The 20,386-nt window shown below is 40.3% G+C and overlaps 2 protein-coding genes across 2 annotated transcripts; one reads left to right on the top strand and one right to left on the bottom strand.

Annotated features, from left to right (window-relative positions):
* Nucleotides 1–205: 205 nt before the first annotated feature.
* slc6a16a (solute carrier family 6 member 16a) lies at nt 206–10,938 on the bottom strand. The gene is made up of 12 exons (XM_084038216.1): nt 10,710–10,938; nt 6,460–6,679; nt 6,164–6,321; nt 5,187–5,313; nt 4,914–5,089; nt 4,407–4,517; nt 3,977–4,218; nt 3,564–3,756; nt 2,352–2,553; nt 2,002–2,161; nt 1,742–1,904; nt 206–1,362 (listed from the first exon to the last, which is right to left on the bottom strand). Exons 1-12 carry the CDS (start codon nt 10,710–10,712, stop codon nt 1,021–1,023), a joined length of 2,097 nt encoding a protein of 698 aa, XP_083894342.1. The 5' UTR covers nt 10,713–10,938; the 3' UTR covers nt 206–1,020.
* A 1,953-nt stretch (nt 10,939–12,891) lies between these two features.
* eps8l1a (EPS8 signaling adaptor L1a) lies at nt 12,892–20,325 on the top strand. Its single transcript, XM_084037706.1, has 14 exons — nt 12,892–13,020; nt 13,819–13,936; nt 14,072–14,130; nt 14,578–14,713; nt 15,175–15,263; nt 15,376–15,450; nt 15,519–15,667; nt 15,748–15,954; nt 16,183–16,291; nt 16,378–16,518; nt 16,619–16,763; nt 17,093–17,252; nt 18,962–19,094; nt 19,429–20,325. Exons 2-14 carry the CDS (start codon nt 13,819–13,821, stop codon nt 19,513–19,515), a joined length of 1,608 nt encoding a protein of 535 aa, XP_083893832.1. The 5' UTR covers nt 12,892–13,020; the 3' UTR covers nt 19,516–20,325.
* The last annotated feature ends 61 nt before the right edge of the window (nt 20,326–20,386 follow it).

Raw genomic sequence — 20,386 nt, forward strand, 5'->3', positions numbered from 1 at the left:
AATTGATTTAAAGCTAAGATGTGTGAATAACAAATAACATGTATGAATGTAGGAAATATATCTGCACAACATCAGTGTTGAAAGAAAGAACTCAAGCTGTCCATACTCAACATCCTCATCAATATTATGTTTGATCTTTTTGAAGAGCTTCAGGATTGAGGGGTGATGTGTAACTAATAAAAAGAGCATTATCCAGTCAGGTTGCTGCCATCTAGAGGTTTATTAAGTCCTCATCTAGTGCAGTATGATACTGCTACATCTGAGCACTCTGTAAAAACATTGCTGCGGTCATTTGAGGTAAAATGATACAAATATAATGTAAAATAAAGTTATTTTACTGACATATTAACATCTGTAATTTTTTTTTTTTACATCCAAATGGATTTAAAACAGAAATGAACATAAATGTTCAAACACATACACACACACATGCATGCGCACACGCACACACCACATCCGTTCAAGGTAGAAAGGTTTCATGCAAATTCATATTTGGCATTTATCTAAAAATACTCATAAATCCTATTTTTGTCCATTGCTGTCTTCCTCAATTCACCGGCCAGCTTGAGTACGACTCCCACATGAAAAAAGGCAGAAACAAAAGACAAACCCTAATTTGACACGCTGGTGGCTTGTCAGTTTCCTACTCAAAAACCTTGCATAAATTCTTTTAAAAATAGATACAGTAGCTTATTCTTTTACATGTCTGCCAGAGTTTTTATCTGAACAGTGAGTAGTTCAGAAATTGGATGGCGGGAGGTACAAGGAGCAGCTGTAGATTCATTACAACAAAATCTAAAAAGCCTTTGATTTGTCTGATAATGTCAACAATATCGTTAAAATAACCTTGTTTTTTCAACAATTTAGAGCTTGTTGAAAAAAATAAATGGGTAGACCCCGACGACTCTTCTCATATTTATAATAACTCTATTTATGACTGACCTCCCTTTACTTTGCAGGGTCTTTGCTTGTAATCTCTGAGGTTTGATATTTTATCATTTCATCCCGCCACAGCCGTGTTCACACCCCTGTATCTTGTTCGTCATCGTCCTCATCCTCCTGCTGGGGCAGGAGCCGGTAGTGTTCGTTGCCCATCGGCAGAAAGGCAGTCCTGGGCGAAGCCTCCTCTTCCTCAGTGGGGACTCTGTGGTGGGAATCCAGCTGCTCGGTGGAGCTGCACTTGGTGTACAACTCGCGGTGCACCTCCTGGCCTCCTCCCTCCTCAGAGTGAGTGTTAAGGACCCTCCGGTTTTTCAGCGTGGAATAGATGTAGCCAATAGGCACAGGCGAGCTGGCAAAGACTATTAGCATGATAATCATAGCCAGAGCCCAGCCCGGGTACTCAAGAGTCATCTCAGAGGCCTGAATGGAGGAACAGACAAAGCATGTCAGAGAGAAACATTGGCAGGCACTATACTGCTCAAGAGTTTAGCAAAAGTACACATTTTAAGATTAAATTATTCCTGTAGAAAACAGGGTCTTTATAACAATTATTGCCAAATCTATACATGAAAATGGTTATTTTTGTTGTTAATTAAATATCATAACATCAAAACAAATTATAAATACAATTAACATATATTACATCAGCCAAACTATGAAGTATTCTTCAACAGCTGGAGACCAATGAACAGTTGTTATTGTAGTTATCGGGTGCATATTGTTAAGTATATATTGTAAAGTATAAAAGAAGGATTTGATGGTTCTGTGTAGGACAAAAAGCTGAAGTCCAGTATCTTACGGTGACTTGATTCCAAGCGGTGTATGTGGGCCTTTTGAAGACCATGCGCAACAAACTTGCAGCCAGAAGACCAACCATCGCCAGCGGACAAACATATTTCCAAAGATATTTGTACACCACTGGAGGGCGCCATGAGAGCATGACTTCAATGTCATCCAGGAACCTGCAGTGATGGGAAAACATTTTTATGGGATGCATCTTCTCAAAAATAAAAAATAAAAAATAATGAAACCGGATATTAAAAAATAATGGTTTCTTACCGATCTGTTCCATAAACCCACGACACACTAATGGCTTCAAAGATGACTACGATGACTAATGGTAGAGTTGCAGAGTAGTCGTCAAACATAGTCACAAAATAGTTGCCTGAGCGCTGAGTGAACAACATTCCTATTAAGAACCCCAACACACAGCTGGACACTGAAAAACAAATAAGGCAGACAGTATTATGTGAACCATATAACTGCAAATAGACAATCGTTGTAGTCTTCAGATGCAATAGAGGTGTGATTAAAAACGAAGAAAATCCTGACAGGCCAGGTCAGACTTATACATTTTCAATGTAACCATACCCTAGAATACAGAGCATTGTGAGAACTTGTGTAGGTACCAGTGAGTATGGTCCGGTGGCGGCCCAAAAGGCTAAAATTGTCCATGAGAGGTGTGAGGATTCCCTGCATGGTCCCAAACATGGTGCTGAGGCCCAGGTTGAGCAGCATGAGGAAAAACAGTGTGGACCAGAAGGGGCTGGCAGGGAAAAGGGCCATCACCTCGGTGAACGCTATGAACGCCAGGCCTGTCCCTTCGACACCCTGCGCTCATAAAGGGAAGATAGAAAAAACGACAGAGAGAATAAGGCTGAGCAACAAATTGAGAAATGCAATGAGATTGCAAACAAGTATACAAGGAGAAACCAACATATGTGACATGGGATAGGTATTTCCAGCAGCCTCTGAGGCAAATGCATTACCAGATCTTATAAATCAGTATTTGGACCGCTATTTGTAGTTAATAAACACAGATGTAGTCGTCTGCAGTAAGGGAAAAGGCATGTTTTTAGTCTTATCTAACACTATTAGATAAGATGACTTGTATCACCCCATCCTCTGTTTCTTTAGTTTCTCCTTTCACTCCCCATCACAGCGTGCTTCCATCTCTAAGGGGCCTACTAGATATTGTGTCCCATATGTTTTCTTCCTATTGCCAGCTGGATATTTAAGAGTACCTCACAGATTCCTCAGGAGTCCTGGGAACCTCAGCACCCCACCCTCCTACTATTGTTATTGAATCCCTGACTATTTTAAAGCGAGCCAGGTTGCTCCTCATAAAGCAACGTGTGGTGACCTTATTTGATGGCCTCTCCATGTTACAAGATAAACTTGGGTTGAGGTTTTAATTCATGCAATTTAGTACATCCATATTGTACATTTCAACAAAGCCAGTATGGCCACTCTTATAATAAAGATCTGTGTAATGTCTCTCTCTCTTGATAATCCAATACTAAAGGCCTTTACACATCAGCTGGTGACAAAGAACAATACAAAAATGTGAAATATTCGCCGGTCAGATCTGTTTCAAAATAAAATGCCCTTATTTTGGATTTTTTACATTACTTTTTTACAACCCTTTAATGATTGTTGTCTTTACTTCCTATGTTAACTATATGCTTTGAATTGCTTGTTTAACCCTTTCATGACATACTTTTTTATTATCACTTTAACTGCTAAATAATTCTCCAGAAGGTATTTTCTGTTTCTAACTCTTTGTGAAGCATGACGTTTGTCTAGATAGCCCCTTTATAAATTTAATTTCTTAAGGATACCTTATTCATCTCCTCTTCCAGACTGCAGTCGGTGATGTTAGGACCCATCGTGGAGCTGTGCTGACTATACCACTCTCTGTATTCAGGTAAAGACACAGAGCTTGGATCTGTCATGTTGATCCAAGGCCAACCAAGGCCAACCAAGTGCTGGTTAGATCCATAGGATGACATCAGGCTTAGATGATCAAGATTTCTGGAAGAAGTTAAAGTAAAAAGATTGAATGCAAAACAAGGGTTTTTTTTTTTAGCAGCATTAGAAATAATGTGGTAGATTGTAAACACACACACACACACACACACACACACACACACACACACACACACACACACACACACACACACACACACACACACACACACACACACACACACACACACACACACACACACACACACACACACACACACCGTACTCAGTCACGCAGCGTAGAGCGATGTTCTTGGCACGGAAACCCAGCACGACGAAAACCACCAGCGATGCCAACACGGACGTCATGAAGTTTATGCCGGAGACCAACAGCGCATCCCTGTGGCAGTTGTTGTGGACTGGATTGTAGGAGGAATATGCAATAACGGAGCCATAGCCCAGTCCAAGAGCAAAAAACACCTGTGTGGCAGCCTGGCGCCACACCTGCACATTACCCCAGATTTCAAGCTGAAAGAATACCACAAAATAAAACCTCATTAAGTCTAATGATTATTTATTTATATCATCATTCTGGCAACAGACGTTGGAAAACGACCTATTCATTTTTTCTAAACACTCTTTGTTTGGCATTTATTAGATACAAATAAAAATAAAGACATGAATATGATCAAACACACGATGAAATCTGTGCTTACTTTAGGATAGAACATATAGGTGATTCCTTCCATCGCACCGTCCAACATCAACCCTCGGATGAGGAAAATAAAGAGCACCACATAGGGGAACACCGAGGAAAAGTACATGACCTGATATTCGGAAAAAGAAACGGAAGATTATTTCTGTGCCAAAACATTTTTAAAGAACGGTTTGATATTTAAAGAAAGATGGTAATTTGCTTTCTGGCAGCGAGCTAGATGAAAAGATTGATACCACTTGTTAGCATAGCTTAGCATAAAGAAACTGGGTTACATGGCTAGCCTGCATCAGCACCTCTACAGCTCACTAATTACCTCACTAATCCTCTCTTTGTGCTAAACTAAGCTAATGGGCTGTTGGATGTTGCTTTTATTTGCCGGAGAGATGCGAGTTGTATGGATCTTCTCATCTAACTCTATGCCAGAAAGCAGAATGACACAAGCTTAGTGTTTGTATGTATTGGTTGATGATTGTTGGGGCCAGGATGACAAAGAGAAGAAACTTACCTTTGCAGAAGACTTGATGCCCTTGATCATAGCCAAGGACACGATTGCCCAAGCAGCCAATAAACAGCCCGTCATGATGGGGTTTAACTCTCCAGATTCTTGGATGGAATTCGTGATGTTAAGGGCTTTCCGAAACCAGAAATATGACGTTGGGGAAGAACCTGCACATTCTTTCACTGTTGATTGAGGACATCATTACAACATTATAGACATTACTGTCATCTACAGTACCCGACGCCTCATTTTTAACTAACTTCTCAGGTATGTCAGTACCTGTGTCATTGGTGGTTACATCAATTGGACAGTGCTCCCACGGCAGAGGATACTGAAAAGAATTACCCATGTAGAACAGGCTCCATGCAATAATAACATTGTAGTAAAGAGCCACGTAAAAACAGACCTAGAGGAGAAGAAAGAGTCCATGAATGATTTACTCCATAAATATCAGTAGTAATCAATATTTACAAAGCAAGGCCTTTGCGATACAGGAGTATATGCTGACCTGTATAGTGTGAAGTATGTGATAAGTTCTTTCAAGGTCAACACTTTGTTTTCCAAGTGGAGAACAACAACAAAAATGGCCTAAGATGGGATTCAGTTCTAATGCATTACATTTTTAACCCAAAAGGGAGAATTAAACTGGCGAAACACGTAAAGCATCGCTGTAATGCAGTGACATTGACTGGGACTAAATGAACAATGAGGCTTTTTGGAAGAAAAAAAAAAAAACATGGGCGTCATACAAGTATACGTCTGTTTGCTGTGTGCAGAGAAAGTTCTTGCCCATGACTCGTCTGTAGGGAAAAATGTTACACAACAAACAGCCAGCAGTACAGAGCACTGCTTCTCTCACAGTACAGCAGGGCAGGATGTCATCAGCGTGCCTTCTTAAGTAAACACAGTGTGGCTATAATAAAGGGAACGTGTTTACACAGAGGTGATGAATGAGGTAGAACATGTTATGGCTTGGAATGAAACAAGTGGAGGAAGACATGCCTTCATTCTGGGGCTCATATTAAAAATATTCATAATGGCCTGATCTTTGCGACCAAAACATGAAACAGCCAGCGAGTTACAAGTAATCATTTTGCGAAACATGTGTGAAACATACATACAATACAATACCAGAGGGTTATTGTTGCTTCTCCTTTTGGCTTTCATTTGCCCCAACTAATAAATAATCCAAAGTATAACTTTTAATTAATACAGAGAACAATCCGAAACTCAGAACAAAGAAATTCAACTCTCACCAAGCAGCTGGAGTAACCAATCCCTGCCAGCTTTGGGGAGATGTGCTTCCATACACCGATGCTGCCCTGGCGAATGCATTGGCCAGCTGCTAACTCCATAAAAAACAGGGGAACTCCCACAATCAGTAAAAGAAAAACATACAGCAGCATGAAGGCCCCTAGAAGGAGGGAGGGAACGTTAAAAAACATTAAGGATTTATTATTACCAAATTTTCTTTGTCATTTGTGTTTGTCTTATGAATCATAATACCCATGTAAAAAAAGAAATGTACAATGTTTCCTTTAAAGACACATACCTCCTCCATTTTGGTGGCAAAGGTATGGGAACCTCCATACATTCCCCAAGCCCACACTGAACCCCACCTGGGCCAACACATACTGGATCTTAGAGTCCCATGCTGGTCGGTCTGCATCGCACGTGTCAGCTCCATCTGGACTGGTTGTAAGCTGAGTTTCAGATTGGCCCTCGCCCAGCCAGCCTTGAGCCTCGTTGCTCTCCAGTGGAGGTTTCTCCGTCTTAAACAAAGAAGAGGCTTCACTGATTACAAAGAGTTATAAAGTTCTTGACATGGCACAGCCCAAAGTAAACATGATCATTTATGTCAAGAAAAGTTATGTACCACGGTACCATGGTCTCCACCTTTGACTTGTGAAAACACAATAGTATAACATATGTGCTGTAACTCAAGCGGCACTCAAATTTCATAAATAAACATAAACCATGTGGGGGAAAAGTCTGAGAAAGACTGTTCACTGTGCATCGGAAATAGTTTAGTTTAAATTTAGATTATAACCCTCAACATTGTCATGAAATCAAATCTAATTTTTGTATTATATTTATGGCCACAATGTCTTAAATTTTTGTTATTATTTTGCTATTTATTACTTTTTATTATTAGTGGTGGAGTCTGCTGATTCATGTTCATGGATTGAGTCATTGTATAGATCATCAGACGTCACAGTTCAAATAAATAAATAAATAAATACATAAATAAAGGAAACCCTCTATATAAATGAACATTAGATAATCAGCCTGCACTTGAAGTACGCACTTTCACCAAGTTAGCTCAGATGAGTGGGCAAGAAATGGCTTAACATGTGCCAAACTGGCTTTAGACCATGACTTAGCTGCATCACTGCTGGTATCAGCTGATGAGAATGGAAAATTACAGGGAGGTGTATGACCTAGAAAAGTGTGGGGCTGGTCAGGGGCAAATGACCCGGCAGTCATATGATTTCAGAAATATATAGAAGAGTGCAGGAGGGCGACTAAAATATGTATGCGCACACACAGAAAGAGGAGGGGAGGTGGCACGAGCAGCAGCCCCTCGACATATCTCGAGGAGAAGGAGGAATAATCCTCAGTGTCGTGTGGTGGGGAGTGGGTGGGACAATCCAGTGGGAGGTGTTAGGCTCACATTGGTTCACACTGTGGGTGGTGCTGAAGTGCATGGGTGCACCATGTGGTGGATATAGTTGGTAACAAGGAAGGGGGCTTGCTATTAGAGGGCTATGATAATTTTTGAGGACGTATTTATGAAGACCCACAACAGGCTTTTGTTGTCATAGTCATGATGTGTGTCAAACACCATCTAATGTTACTTCTAGAGCTGAAATGATCAGTTGGTTGACAGATATGTCAGTCCGGATCAAATTAATTTGTAACAATTTTGAGAATCGATTAATCGTACATTTTATTTATGAAGCACAGTTATGCAAAATTCACTTGTAGACTATTAAAACGTTTATCAGAGAAAACAATTGTTAGTTGCAGCCCTTCTTACATCCAGATTCAACTGACCTTGGGTAATGAAGGGCCAAGGTTACCTGGATCTGATTCAGAATTACTGAATATTTGAACGGATAAAGTCTGGCTATCAGATGTGTGAGTAACCTTGGTGGTGTAGTTCTTTCCTTCCAAAGACAAACTAAATGCCCTTCCACTGAACAATCGAAAACAAGAGAACATCCTGATCACAAAATCAAAATAGGAGTTATTGAAACAAACAAACATTTGCATAAACGCAGATACAGTTTAACTCTTACATCCATTTACGAGGTTTGGATTTTTCAGTGCACCCCAAATGCACAACTGTGATTTGTTTTAAAGTGAGAGGTTGTGGTATTTTTTCTTTTATTTCCATTAGGTGTTAAGGGAGGAACAATACATGCTTATTCTTCAGTTCTGGGTCTTGCTACAGTCTCTGGAGAAAGAACTACTGTATTTGTCTCTTCTCTCTTTTTCTAAACTTGGCTAACCTTAAATTATCTTGGTGCCCCTAACACCCCCCCCCCCCCCCCCAACACACACACACACACACACACACACACACACACACACACACACACACACACACACAGCATATTTGTCAGCCGGGGTCTATCTCTGGGTGCAGTTGGAAACCACATTTCTGTGCTCAGTGAAGAGTGATAGTAAATGCACAAAAGGCCCAGCCTCGCTAATCTCTAAAAACACCTTTGTTTTGTTTTTATATTTATAGAAACGGGCAGGGTTTTTCTTAAGAAGTACCGCGTGCAAATAAAGTTAAACTGATTGCATCTTGGACTGTTTGCTGTGTTGTACATATAATCATAATACATCTTTATAATGTTTGTATACCGTGTTGTATTATTCAAATACAATTTTTGTTTGACAATTTTTTTCCCAAACAAAAAGTTTAATTAAAAAATGTTTTGTTAAAAATACTTACAGTATTATACAAAAAAATCTATTTTTAATAAATTACTTTAAAATTAGCAGAACATTATACCTCTTATGTCACATTAAATCCCTCTATTTACACTGTAAATAGAGGGATGTTTATCCAGTTTTCTAAATCGTATATGAAGAGTGATACATATTCAGAAATAGAAGAGAATAGTTCCGCAATGGCAATACATTACCGTCGCACATTCAGTATGTGAAACACATTATGTGGATAATTGCTTTAAAACAGCATGACGCACATTTGCATTTAGGGCATTTAGCAGACACTTTTATCCAAAGCGACTTACAATAATTACATTTGTTGGAAGAAAGTGCTTCAGAATATGGCTGTATCGTGTTTCTGTTTGCAGACCCCCCAACCCTTCACAAACAGTCAGAATAAAGACCCTTTACATATGCAATATTTACACATCAATGTCATATTTGAAAAGGGGCCCTGGTTTTTTTTCTGTACAAGAGTCTTTGGTAATCTACTCAGGAGCTCTACGCAAGACTAGTCAGGACCTATAATCAAGAGTAAAATAAACAATCACTTATCCTGCCATCAAGTAACTTTTCATAAATCTCCAGCTTTCATATAAGTCAGCTGCCATAGGGTGAAGATCATGAAACATGAGCTAAAATCTAACTGTAATGTCTTGTCAGTACTTAAAACGAGTAGCTCATAAGATCTACTGCAGTGCTGGTGTTGGCTTTGTGGGAAATATCACACACGATGTGTGAAACCACAATTCAAAAAGGAACATACACTTTTGGATTACATACAAAAGGATTTAAAGAGGCGGAATATTAACAAGACATTTTACGAGCAAATGAAACAGCTGTGGCACAGCTGCACCAAGGAGCTGCATAATGGGAGCTTTATTATCAGCTATAGGCCACCAGCTATGAGATGTAACAAAGTATATTTAGTCACTCTCGCTACGTGCCTCACCATGTTAAGTCCAAAGGAAAGGTGCCAACACACAGGTATATTAGCAAATACATGATACACCCACCCACACACACACCCCAAAACAAACACACACAAACACCCATTACATAATCTGAGTGTACCAATCATGAAATCACTCAACACTTCCACCTCTTCTGGAGTTTATTGCCAAATCTGATATAATAAAAAACTATATTTTAATATAAATATGCACAAAATTTTCTGTATATGTGAGCCATTCAAATATATTTTTGAGTTAATGCAGTAAATGCAGAGTGCAGTCTGCCGGTTTGTGGACGGTTGCACATTACTGTCACATTTGATTTAAAAATGATGCTATTAAATGAAAGTTCTGCCTTTCACTTTCATTTTGAGGGTCATTACATCCAAATCTGATTAATGTGCAGCATTGCTGTCAATGTCACAGTATGTGCAGCAAATGAAGCAGCTAGACTAAAAGTAAAAATCAACACTTGTAATTAAAAAATAAAATAAAATATCCGACTAGATAGTTTAGGTTATATCTAGTCTAAGTATATTTTATTTCAAATGTCTATCACGGTCATTTTAATGTGTAGATTTGTGGGTTTTTCTGAGGTAGAACCTATTTAGCAGCATGGTGAACACGTACAGAAGATCAGCTGATCTTATCTTAAGCGAACCACAGTCTTTACATGATGGTTACTAACAAAGGAGACTTGTAACGGAAAATCCTACAACCTATGAGTCCAAAAAATAACATCGCGAAAAAAAAGAGGATTCGCCAGTAATGCAAACGAAAGAAATGACCGACAAGAGCATACGGAGAGTTTTTCAAAATTAAAATCTCGTAAAATCCCGTGAATAAAGTGTTAAAGCAGACCATCGATGTGCTGTGGACATACCATGCTGACAGCACGGCCAAGACAGGAGTAGAGTTTCCACAAGTCCCGGGTTGGTTTCCCGGGTTGGTTTCTCTGCTCGGTACTTTAGCCCCTTCTCAAGAGGGGACTTTTTAACTCTTCCTTTCCTTGGGGGTTCCCAGTAGTCGGGCTAACAAATAAGAGTCCGCTAAGGGAGGGAAGTGTCGAGCGGGTAGTTTGTTGTTTGCGGCCACGTTTTCTTGCGCTGGAACAAAACTCACGTCGCCAACCCGATAAGACCTAATGGAGACGTGAGTGCAGATGGAGCCAATGGGAGGACCGAGGGGGCCGAACAGCCCTTCCCCAAAACCTTCAGCGGAACTGGGCAACACACAGCTGTGTGTGTGTGTGTGTGTGTGTGTGTGTGTGTGTGTGTGTGTGTGCGGTCTAAGTCAAACATAAGCTGTATGTTCTGACTGGGGGAATGCTCTCACTGTAGCCTACTGCCTTATACTGCATTTAAATATACACGTTTAAAAGTGCATAAATAGCCGATGGGTTGCGAGATTGGCGCCTAATTAGCGCTGAATTAACTCCCAATTACATATCAAATAACTCGGATCAGGAAAAACTGAATAGAAGGTGTTATAAGAGATTTTTGTCATTTTTCCATTTGTGTCATAAAGGCCGCAATGTAGATTTAAAAAAATGCAGTCTGATGTTGTAGCTGTGTGAGAGGTAGGTATAAGGATCATATTTATTTTTAAACTAACCTAAGTTTAAAACTTTTTTTTAAAACTAATCCTGAAAAAAACTGAAGGAATAGCTTTGGGCATGGTATTGTAAAAAAAAAAAAATTATATTAGTACAGAAAAGGATCTTTGCACTAAAGAAAGGTGTATGGAACACATCATAAAAATCAAGCCTCTTTGATCATAGTGCCATATCAGTGGTCCAAATATTCGTCTGTGAATGGCACTGCAGTCAATGTCTTCAGCATAAAGCATGGAGCTGAATTTATGTTATATGCATACATCTATAATGTTTCCATCCCCATTCTCCTGAACACTTGCTGTCAACTCCTTAAGTTTCAGTGTCACCATGTTTCCGACATCCCAGCCCTTGGCAACAGTCAAACACGTGGAGGGCTGCAGGGACAGATGGAGTCTGACCTCGAACAACCAGTGGATGTCACTGTCCACCAATTACTTAATTTTCCCTGCACCGTTCTCTCTTGTATCCAGGTGTAAATGGTCCTCATATATAAATGGTAAATGGTCCACATGTATATAGCGCTTTTAACCAAAGCGCTATACATTGTTGACTGACATTCACACACCGACGGTGGAGTCAACAACGCAGGGCGACAGCCAGCTCGTCAGGAGCAATAAAAGTGAGGCGTCTTGCTCAGGGACGCCAGACGCCAGACACCAGACACACAGCTAGGGGGAGCCGGGGGTCGAACCAGCAATCTTGCGGTTACCAGCCAACCCATTCTACCTCCTCGAGCTAATGCCCCCCCCCCCTACCTAGGTGTATCTTTCTCTTATCTTAATAATTTAATGACTTTAGGCTGCAAGGCATTGCAAGTCGTAAAAGTATGATAGAGACACCATCTGAACTAAAATGTTTAGTAGAAAGCAACTTCTTCTTGGTAAAGTACCATTCATTCTAGATGTGTATTACCCAACAGGAAGTTTGGCTGGGGTTGTATTGACATCCCCACTTTTCTGAAAGAACACATAAATCTACTCTAATCATCTCTATTATCTACTACATGTATCCGTCTGACAAACTGCTGACGATGACATGAGCAAGTGTGGCTATAAAGAACAGAAATGTTCGAATCATGTTAGTTAAGCTGACTAAATCCTAAGAATTAATTCCATTTAAATCTTCCTTTTTATTAACGGATTCATTTGAGCTGACTCATTTCCCCTCTGAGTGTTATCTTGGCCAAGTCTCAAACGAAACTTGATGTCACTGAATTTCTGGAGGAGTTTAAGGAAGACTGCATTACATTTCTGGAACATCATGTGTTGCAGGTTGCATTAGCCCCTTGGCACAAGCCATAGGGCAAGTGTTGCTAGAAATGTCATAAAGAAGGAGAGGCTCACAGAGATGCAGAGAGAAGAATGGGTGGGAGGGAGCATGCATGTGTGTGTATCAGAGAATCAGAGGAGAGTGAAAGCAACCTACCTGTGAAGTTAAGCCAGACTTGTTTTTCTCGTTTCTGCATATCTCAAGAAGGTGGGAAGTCCTGGTGTAAACAGCTAAGCTCAGTGCTCATACAACTCAGCACGAGGATAGGTCTCTGTGCACTGGATTTAAGCACTCAAACCCCACTAAAAAGGTACAGTGGTGTATCTAGATTCAATGTTAACTATGTGCAGACTATGTGTTTCCGTGTGTGTGTGTGTGTGTGTTTGAGAGGCAGGTATATCTGTCATAGAACAGCTTATGACAGAAATATTCACTTCATCTTGATACAATAGAATATTTAATAATTTGATGTGATTAAACTTTTGATTGAGTGAAGGGATTTGTCTGTGCAATGTGCATTTTATGAGTAATTGTTAATATTAGAAATAGTTTATGCAGTAATCACTGCTTCAACAGTATGTAGGGGCGACAGAAGAAAGGCAGTAAGAGAAGGAAAAGAGATGTCAAAGCTACAATGTGTTTGCAAAGCACACACTTGTGATGAACTTTTATATTCAGCTGGTACAGTTTCTACATCAAGTTTTGGTGGTTGTGTCATCTGCATACCATGCATCTGACAGTGGTTTTTCCTGTCGCGTGCAACGTATGAATACTCAGCATTCTTACAATCAGCTTGTGGAATGTGACAATATTTAACTCCCATTCATCATTTTGGATGATATTCAGATGAAGTTATGATGGGCAGGGTATCTCTTGAAGTTTATTCAAGTCAAATAATTTAAGAAGCAAGGCATAATTCACATTAAGTAATAATGAGAAAATGTATAGTGGGACAATACGTTTCCCAGAAAACAGGAAATGGTGTTGGAAACATCACACAAAAGGTGAAATATCAGTAAACATTTCCCTAGAGAAAAAAAGTGTATTATGAGCACTATCTATATTGTGTCTATATACCAGATTTTCTCTGTCTGCTTCCACACATCAGATGTCGGCACCGCCGCCTCCGGTGGCCCCTCGAAAGCATTCAGGTGTCCGAGTCATGATGATTCCAGGGGAGCAGCCTTCTCCTGCTGGCCTACCCATCTACACAGATTATGGCAAAGGTACAGTATATTCTATCTGCCTAAGGTGTATGTATATGTACTGTACTACTTGTAATTGACCTAATACAGCAGACTCTGTGTTTTTGCATGTTTGTGTGTGTGATATATATATTACTTTGTACTTCCTCTGCTCAGAGAATGGTGCCGGTGGGGAATCAAATGATACATCTCTATTAAATGCAGAGAGAGAAGTGGTATGTATTTGCATGAATCATTTTGACATATATGTATGTAATAATCAAGGAAGAGGAGGCTACCTGAAAAAGGGGAGCTAATACAACAAAGTATGCATTTCCATCAAGTTTTGTTTTTAAAAAGATATGAAAGAGGGGATTTGATAGAGCACCGAGTATATGGCCGATATCATCAGTTGAGCTCATATAGCTGTTAAGAGTAACAGCTTAGAAGGCTGCATATAATAACGTCAACGCCTCTTTAAACACAAATATTTAACAGTGTATGCATTACAAATGTACTTCTTGCTATTGCATTGGATTGCATGTACTATAGTATATATGAAATGCATAGAAATATGTCAACTTTTTAGTTTCACCTCCTTGTATGTTTTGACTAACCTGTTAACTAACACTTTCTGTAAGTCACTCACGTAAATGGCTAAAAAGTCTAATATTCATCTTCAGGAGATTATGAACCACTGCTTTGACGACGTGGAGCGATTCATGACACGCTTGCAGCAGACGGCTGAGGCCCAGAGTGTTCTCAACCAAAAGAGGAAAAAGAAAAGCAGAAAGAGCAAGAAGAAGGTGGACCAAGATGGTGAGAGTTATTCTTCCATCCTATCAACCAGCTACTGTAGTAAATAGTTGAATTATCCTCAAAATAAAATAAATACCCACCCAAAAAGAGGTGAATGTTTGTTTGTGTTTCGTGGTTTTCTGGCCACATGAGGGTGTTTCCCAGGTTGGCCAGTGTATGCTGGAATAGGTGTGACTCTAGATAAGACTAAAGGAAATGAATGTGTGAATGTATTGATGAAAAGATTGTTATTAGTCATGAACACTGGCTTTGTTTTGGAGGAGCAAGTATTGCAACAAGCTAGAACAAACACCCACCACTTTATTCATTTTGCCGTTTCTGTTATTCTTTTCTATTATTCTTTTATTTTCCTAAAAGTGTTAAAACATATTATTCAACTTGCACTTGGGAGCTTGCAAATTCTGGAGTTATGTGTTTCATATGCATCCTGTGAAGTTGTGATTGTGCTCTTCTGTGTGCAGATGATTTGTTGGCCCTGAAAGCTTGCCCTCCATCAGAGGAAGAATTTGTGGACCTCTTTCAGAAAATCAAGTACTCCCTTAGTCTGCTGGTGAGCTTACATTAGTCATAATTGAGTGTTGAGTTACTACGAAATGTAAAGTTACATTTTTATAATGATGCAAAGGAAAATATATATTTTTTCTATTTGCTGGTTTATTTAGGACCGTCTCAAGTCCTCCATCGCAGAGCCGGATGCACCAGAGCTGCTGCATCCCATCTTTGTGCCTCTTAAACTGGTAAATTTGATTCATTTAGTAATTTATCTCTCTCGCTCTGTTATCGACTAAGCATCCTTCTCTTTCAGATGGTGATAACCACTGGAGGGCCAGCGTTAGGAGCATCGGTGGTCAGTCCTGCGATGACCAATGGTGCCGTTTCACTCATTCAGGAGCATCTGACTGAAGAGGAAAAGCAACTGTGGACTTCATTAGGGCCCAACTGGACTTCACCCTGGTCTGTGTGTTCATTTATGTGTATCTAAATCCTGGTTCGAGAGTGTTGATCTAACAAGATCCTCTTGCCCCGTTTCCCAGTTCGCACCTAGGTGTGTCTGTTCCTCCATACTCACCGGTCTTCCTGGATGGATGGCAGCCTCAGGCTTCTGACTCCACTGGCCAGCTGTTTGAAGATCCCATCGAGTCCCAACACAAACGAGATGTTTTAAGGGAAAGTAGGGAGGCACAAGCTCTACAGGACCAAGCTCGACGGACAGTGCAGCACCCTGGTTACACTGATGAAGTGTAAGTCTTGGAGAAACACATTACAGAACAAGGCATGATTACGTTATAATTGCAGAAGTGACAATAATCACCAAATATATCCCAAATTACTGCAATTAACAGTATATTGTCTGTAGGTTATAAAGTCTGACAACAACTGTCAATTTATCACATTAGATGTTATCATTATTGCTATGACTCCACTTTTTTCACATGTTGCATATCTTTTGAATTACATTTCTATTTCAGAGAAGGAAATGGGCTCCCACCAGAGGGTGAGACACTTTACTGCTGCAGTTATGATTTTGTGGCTAGAAACAGCAGTGAACTCTCTGTGCTGCAAGGAGAAACACTCGAGGTATATATCCATACAATGAGTGACCCACCTGTAAACGTAGACGTTTTCTTGTAATGTATCAGAAGACTCGACTGATCCTTCTTTAGGTCGTTGACTCGTCGAAAAAATGGTGGAAGTGTCGGAATCGCTTCGACCAGATAGGATTTGTGCCCTCTAATATCCTGGAGCCTCTGTCTGCTCTGAACAACGCTGGGAGAGACAGCCCAGTGACGCGCAGAGAGTCAAAGGTACAGACACAACACATACAGCTGTTGTTTGTGCCTCCAAAATGCACACACACTGAGGCTGTCTTCATGCCATCCCCTCCGTTTTGATTCATTCCTACAGAAGATGCCCCTTTCCCCTCGGACAAAGTACTTCTCATATGCTCCATCAAGCCCAGTTGGCACCAGTCCTACCGCTACAAGCCCAAAACGACCACAGAGCATGGTTTTCCCATCTACATCAATGCAGGGAGAAGACAATGGCCGAGGTAACCTGCACTATACATGTCTAATATCAGTAACGGTAACTCATGTGTCAAAACATACGAGGGGATTGTTAGAATTTGAATTCACAAACATATTGACTCCCAGGAGCTTCTTATGTTCAGCAGTTAGTGCTGGTTTTCATCACTTAAATGCTACTCAAGTCATGTCTCCTGCAGACAGAAAGGCCTTTTAAAAGGTTCTTCATTGTATGCTTTAAGAGGAAAAAGCTGAGGGAACATTTATCACATTAAACAAAACTACACTATTCTTGAATTGGATTAATGTAACACTTTGACTGCAAATTGGGGTTTTGTCTGTATTATATTTGCAGTCCTGATCGTGAATGACGAGCTTCTTCAGCGGCTAGCCGGGAAAAGAGACTCCGTCCGTCCACTGGTGGTCCCCCGCCCAGTCGACACTAGTCCGCTGAACTACCACTCGCCGTCTAACGAAGTGGAGGCCTGGCTCAACACCAAGGGCTTCAGTCAGCAGTGAGTGTACATTGCTGGAGGAAACTCCAGTTCAGAGAATAACCTGATTCAAAACAAGTAGAACTAGTTAATTTATAACCACATCTTGTTCTCAGAGAGAATGCAGTCAATTTCCCTCCGTGTGTGTTGTTATCCAAGCTTCCCTTTGCCAGTGTTGGGCACGTTACTTTGAAAAAGTAATTAGTTATAGTTACTAGTTACTTCTCCCAAAAAGTAACTGAGTTACTAACTGAGTTACTCCACTATAAAAGTAACTAGTTACCAGTAAAAGTAACTATTGCGTTACTTTTTCGTTTCTCGCCCCCGTAACCCCCCCCCCCTGGCCCCCACCTTCTCAGAGCATGTTTCATAAGCCAGATGAATAGAGTGCACGACAACAAAGACAAGTACCTGCACAGAGGTTTGCTTTTATTGTAGCACCACTGGAACAAAACTACTTCCCCCCCCCCGACGCATCTTTATTGACATCAGACAATAAATACAAAGACAGTTTGTCTGTGTTACCGCGACACAGGGAGCTGATCAGAGCAGTGTTATGAATGATAACGGACGATCGCGGTAATTTCAACACTGTACATTAGCGCATTTATCTATATCCCTATATCCCTCAGTCTAGCGCGCCTGTGTTTGTGTGTCTGTGTGTGTGTGTGCGCGCGCCTGCATGCGAGAGAGAGAGAGAGCGAGAGGAGGGGCTGACTGACAGAAGAGGTGAGAGCCGGTGAAGTGCTGTTAAAAAAAAACTTTTGTTTTCTGTACAAGACTATGGTAAACACTTAATCGCCCGGGCGTTTAATTGAACCGGCGTTTATTATGCCAAATGAGGTCGGACCCCGGCGGCTATTAGAGCACAGGCGCGTATTTGCACGCGGGCGATTATTTGGTCATCTACGGTATACATCAGCCAATAATTGCTGAGAGGTTATCTCATCCTCCCTTCTCTCATGACAACACGCGCACGAGTCCTATCATGAAGTTAAAAAAAAGTTAATTGTGCGACTTGAGTAACGTGCAGTAACGGGGTGTCGGCAATGATAACGGCGTTATAGTGACAGTCAAAGTAATTAGTTAGATTACTCGTTACTGAAAAAAGTAACGGCGTTAGTAACGCCGTTTATTTCAACGCCGTTATTCCCATCACTGCCCTTTGCTTTGTTAACATAGCCCGTAACGCCCCATAACGCCGCGCGTGCTTTTAGTGCATGTTTGTGCATCTGCGTGTCCCCCAATGGCTAGCTCACAGCTTTGCACTGCTCTCATATGGCGGTCACAGCTGATAACTCCGTCCCGACTGAATGCGTCATCAGCATAGCACCCATCCTGCGGTTCCCCCTCAGGTAAACACTGTTAGCCCTGTCAGCACTTTTGCAGTTGTATGCACTGTACGTTGTGAGTCGCTGGCTAGCATGTTGAGAGCTGTTGAGATGCAATTAAAATGCTCCCAATTCTGTATTTTGCACGTTTAACCCTGAAATGCAGGGAGGTAGAGTTGGACATACAGTCAGCTCGGAGGACATCAAGGACACTGAAAGGCATTACAACAAGAAAATCGTTTGATTGTTACATTTTAGATTATGCCAGTTTAAACAACTGGATTCTTCTAACAAAAAGATACTTATAACCAAGTAATAGTTCAACTTTTGACAATGAAAGCTCTCTGAAGGAGAACAGACTCCAACACTGATATTTGTTGCTCCTTCCTCCTCTGTTAGGACAGTTCAGAGTCTGGGCATTTTGAGTGGGGCGCAGCTTTTTTCCCTGAATAAGGAGGAGCTCTGCACAGTGTCACCAGAGGAAGGTGCACGAGTCTACAGCCAAATTACGGTGCAGAAGGCCCTTCTCGAGGTTTGTACAGTTCGTTTTTGGGAGCACTGTGTGTTGATGTGTGTGTTTGAGTGGTTGAGCGTAGGTTGTTTACTCAGCCTTGACTTATGCACAGACTTTCTTCACTTAATACGTAGTCACTGACCTACATTGATTAAAGAATAATTAACTTTTAGTTTACAAAACCACAAAATTGCATTTGTTGTGTTTTATGCTTTGGTTTCCAAAGATCTCATAGCTAGTTGCAGAGGGTAGATTTTACAGTTGATAGTTGGTCAGATACTAAAGGAAATTTGTCATGGTTTTGTTTTGATATTTCTCTGATACATCATATTTTACCTTGTGTCCTTCTCAGGATGTGCGAAAAACTACAGAACTAGAGAAGGCGATGGAGAAGCAGAAGCTTAAGATTGACCTGAAATCAGAGAGTGATTTGGTGTGACGGAGCTCTAAAACATCCACTAACACAGATCAAAGATCAATGGAGATAACTGTGGAACTGCATATACAGATGTATGTGATGTGATGGCATAGATTGGGGTTAAACTTTAATCATGCAGTTATATCTTTGTGCTACAGATTCATCAACAACATAAAGCTGTGTTCAAAATAAGGCTCACTCACTAATACTCTGATTGACATTGGGACTGTTTTATATATATATTTGTACACATTTTTTAAGACAGAGGGGCTTTAAACTTCTCGCCAGAGTTGTACTTTTCTTACCAATTTGTAATATTATATTTTTTACAATTTGAATATATCTGGAAATGTAATACAATAAACTGTTTTTAGAGCTATAAAACTCTCAGAATAGTCAGATGTTCTATTGATTCACTGCTTTTACTGCATGAATATCAATCTGTGTTAAGACAATGTCATGTGGGATGCTGTTTCAAAACAAATACACATACAACTGATACATGATGAAAACACTTTTTCAGTCCTGACTCTTTCTATGATGTTTTATAGAAACTAAAATGTTTCAGATTGTGTTTTCCTTGGGACTTCAGCTGCGGGGCGTATCATGACATAATGTACAACACAGTAACATAAGGGATAAACCACTTTAATTAAGCATATTTTTGTGCATATATCTATGAATTCACTGCAACCCTTCTTTCCATATCCTGTTATGATCAAAACATAATATGTTGATATATTTTAACATCTGAATATAACATAGAAATCATTTTTTACAGCTGTATGAAGAATTAAAAAAGTGACACTGAAAATGTCAACATACATTAAATGTGAATCATTCAATGTTCAATATCAGCATGTGGAAGTAAATCATCATCATCATGTTACTT

The sequence above is a fragment of the Eutrigla gurnardus genome (genome assembly GCF_963514095.1).
Source record: "Eutrigla gurnardus genome assembly, chromosome: 20".
Classification (NCBI taxonomy): Eukaryota; Metazoa; Chordata; class Actinopteri; order Perciformes; family Triglidae; genus Eutrigla; species Eutrigla gurnardus.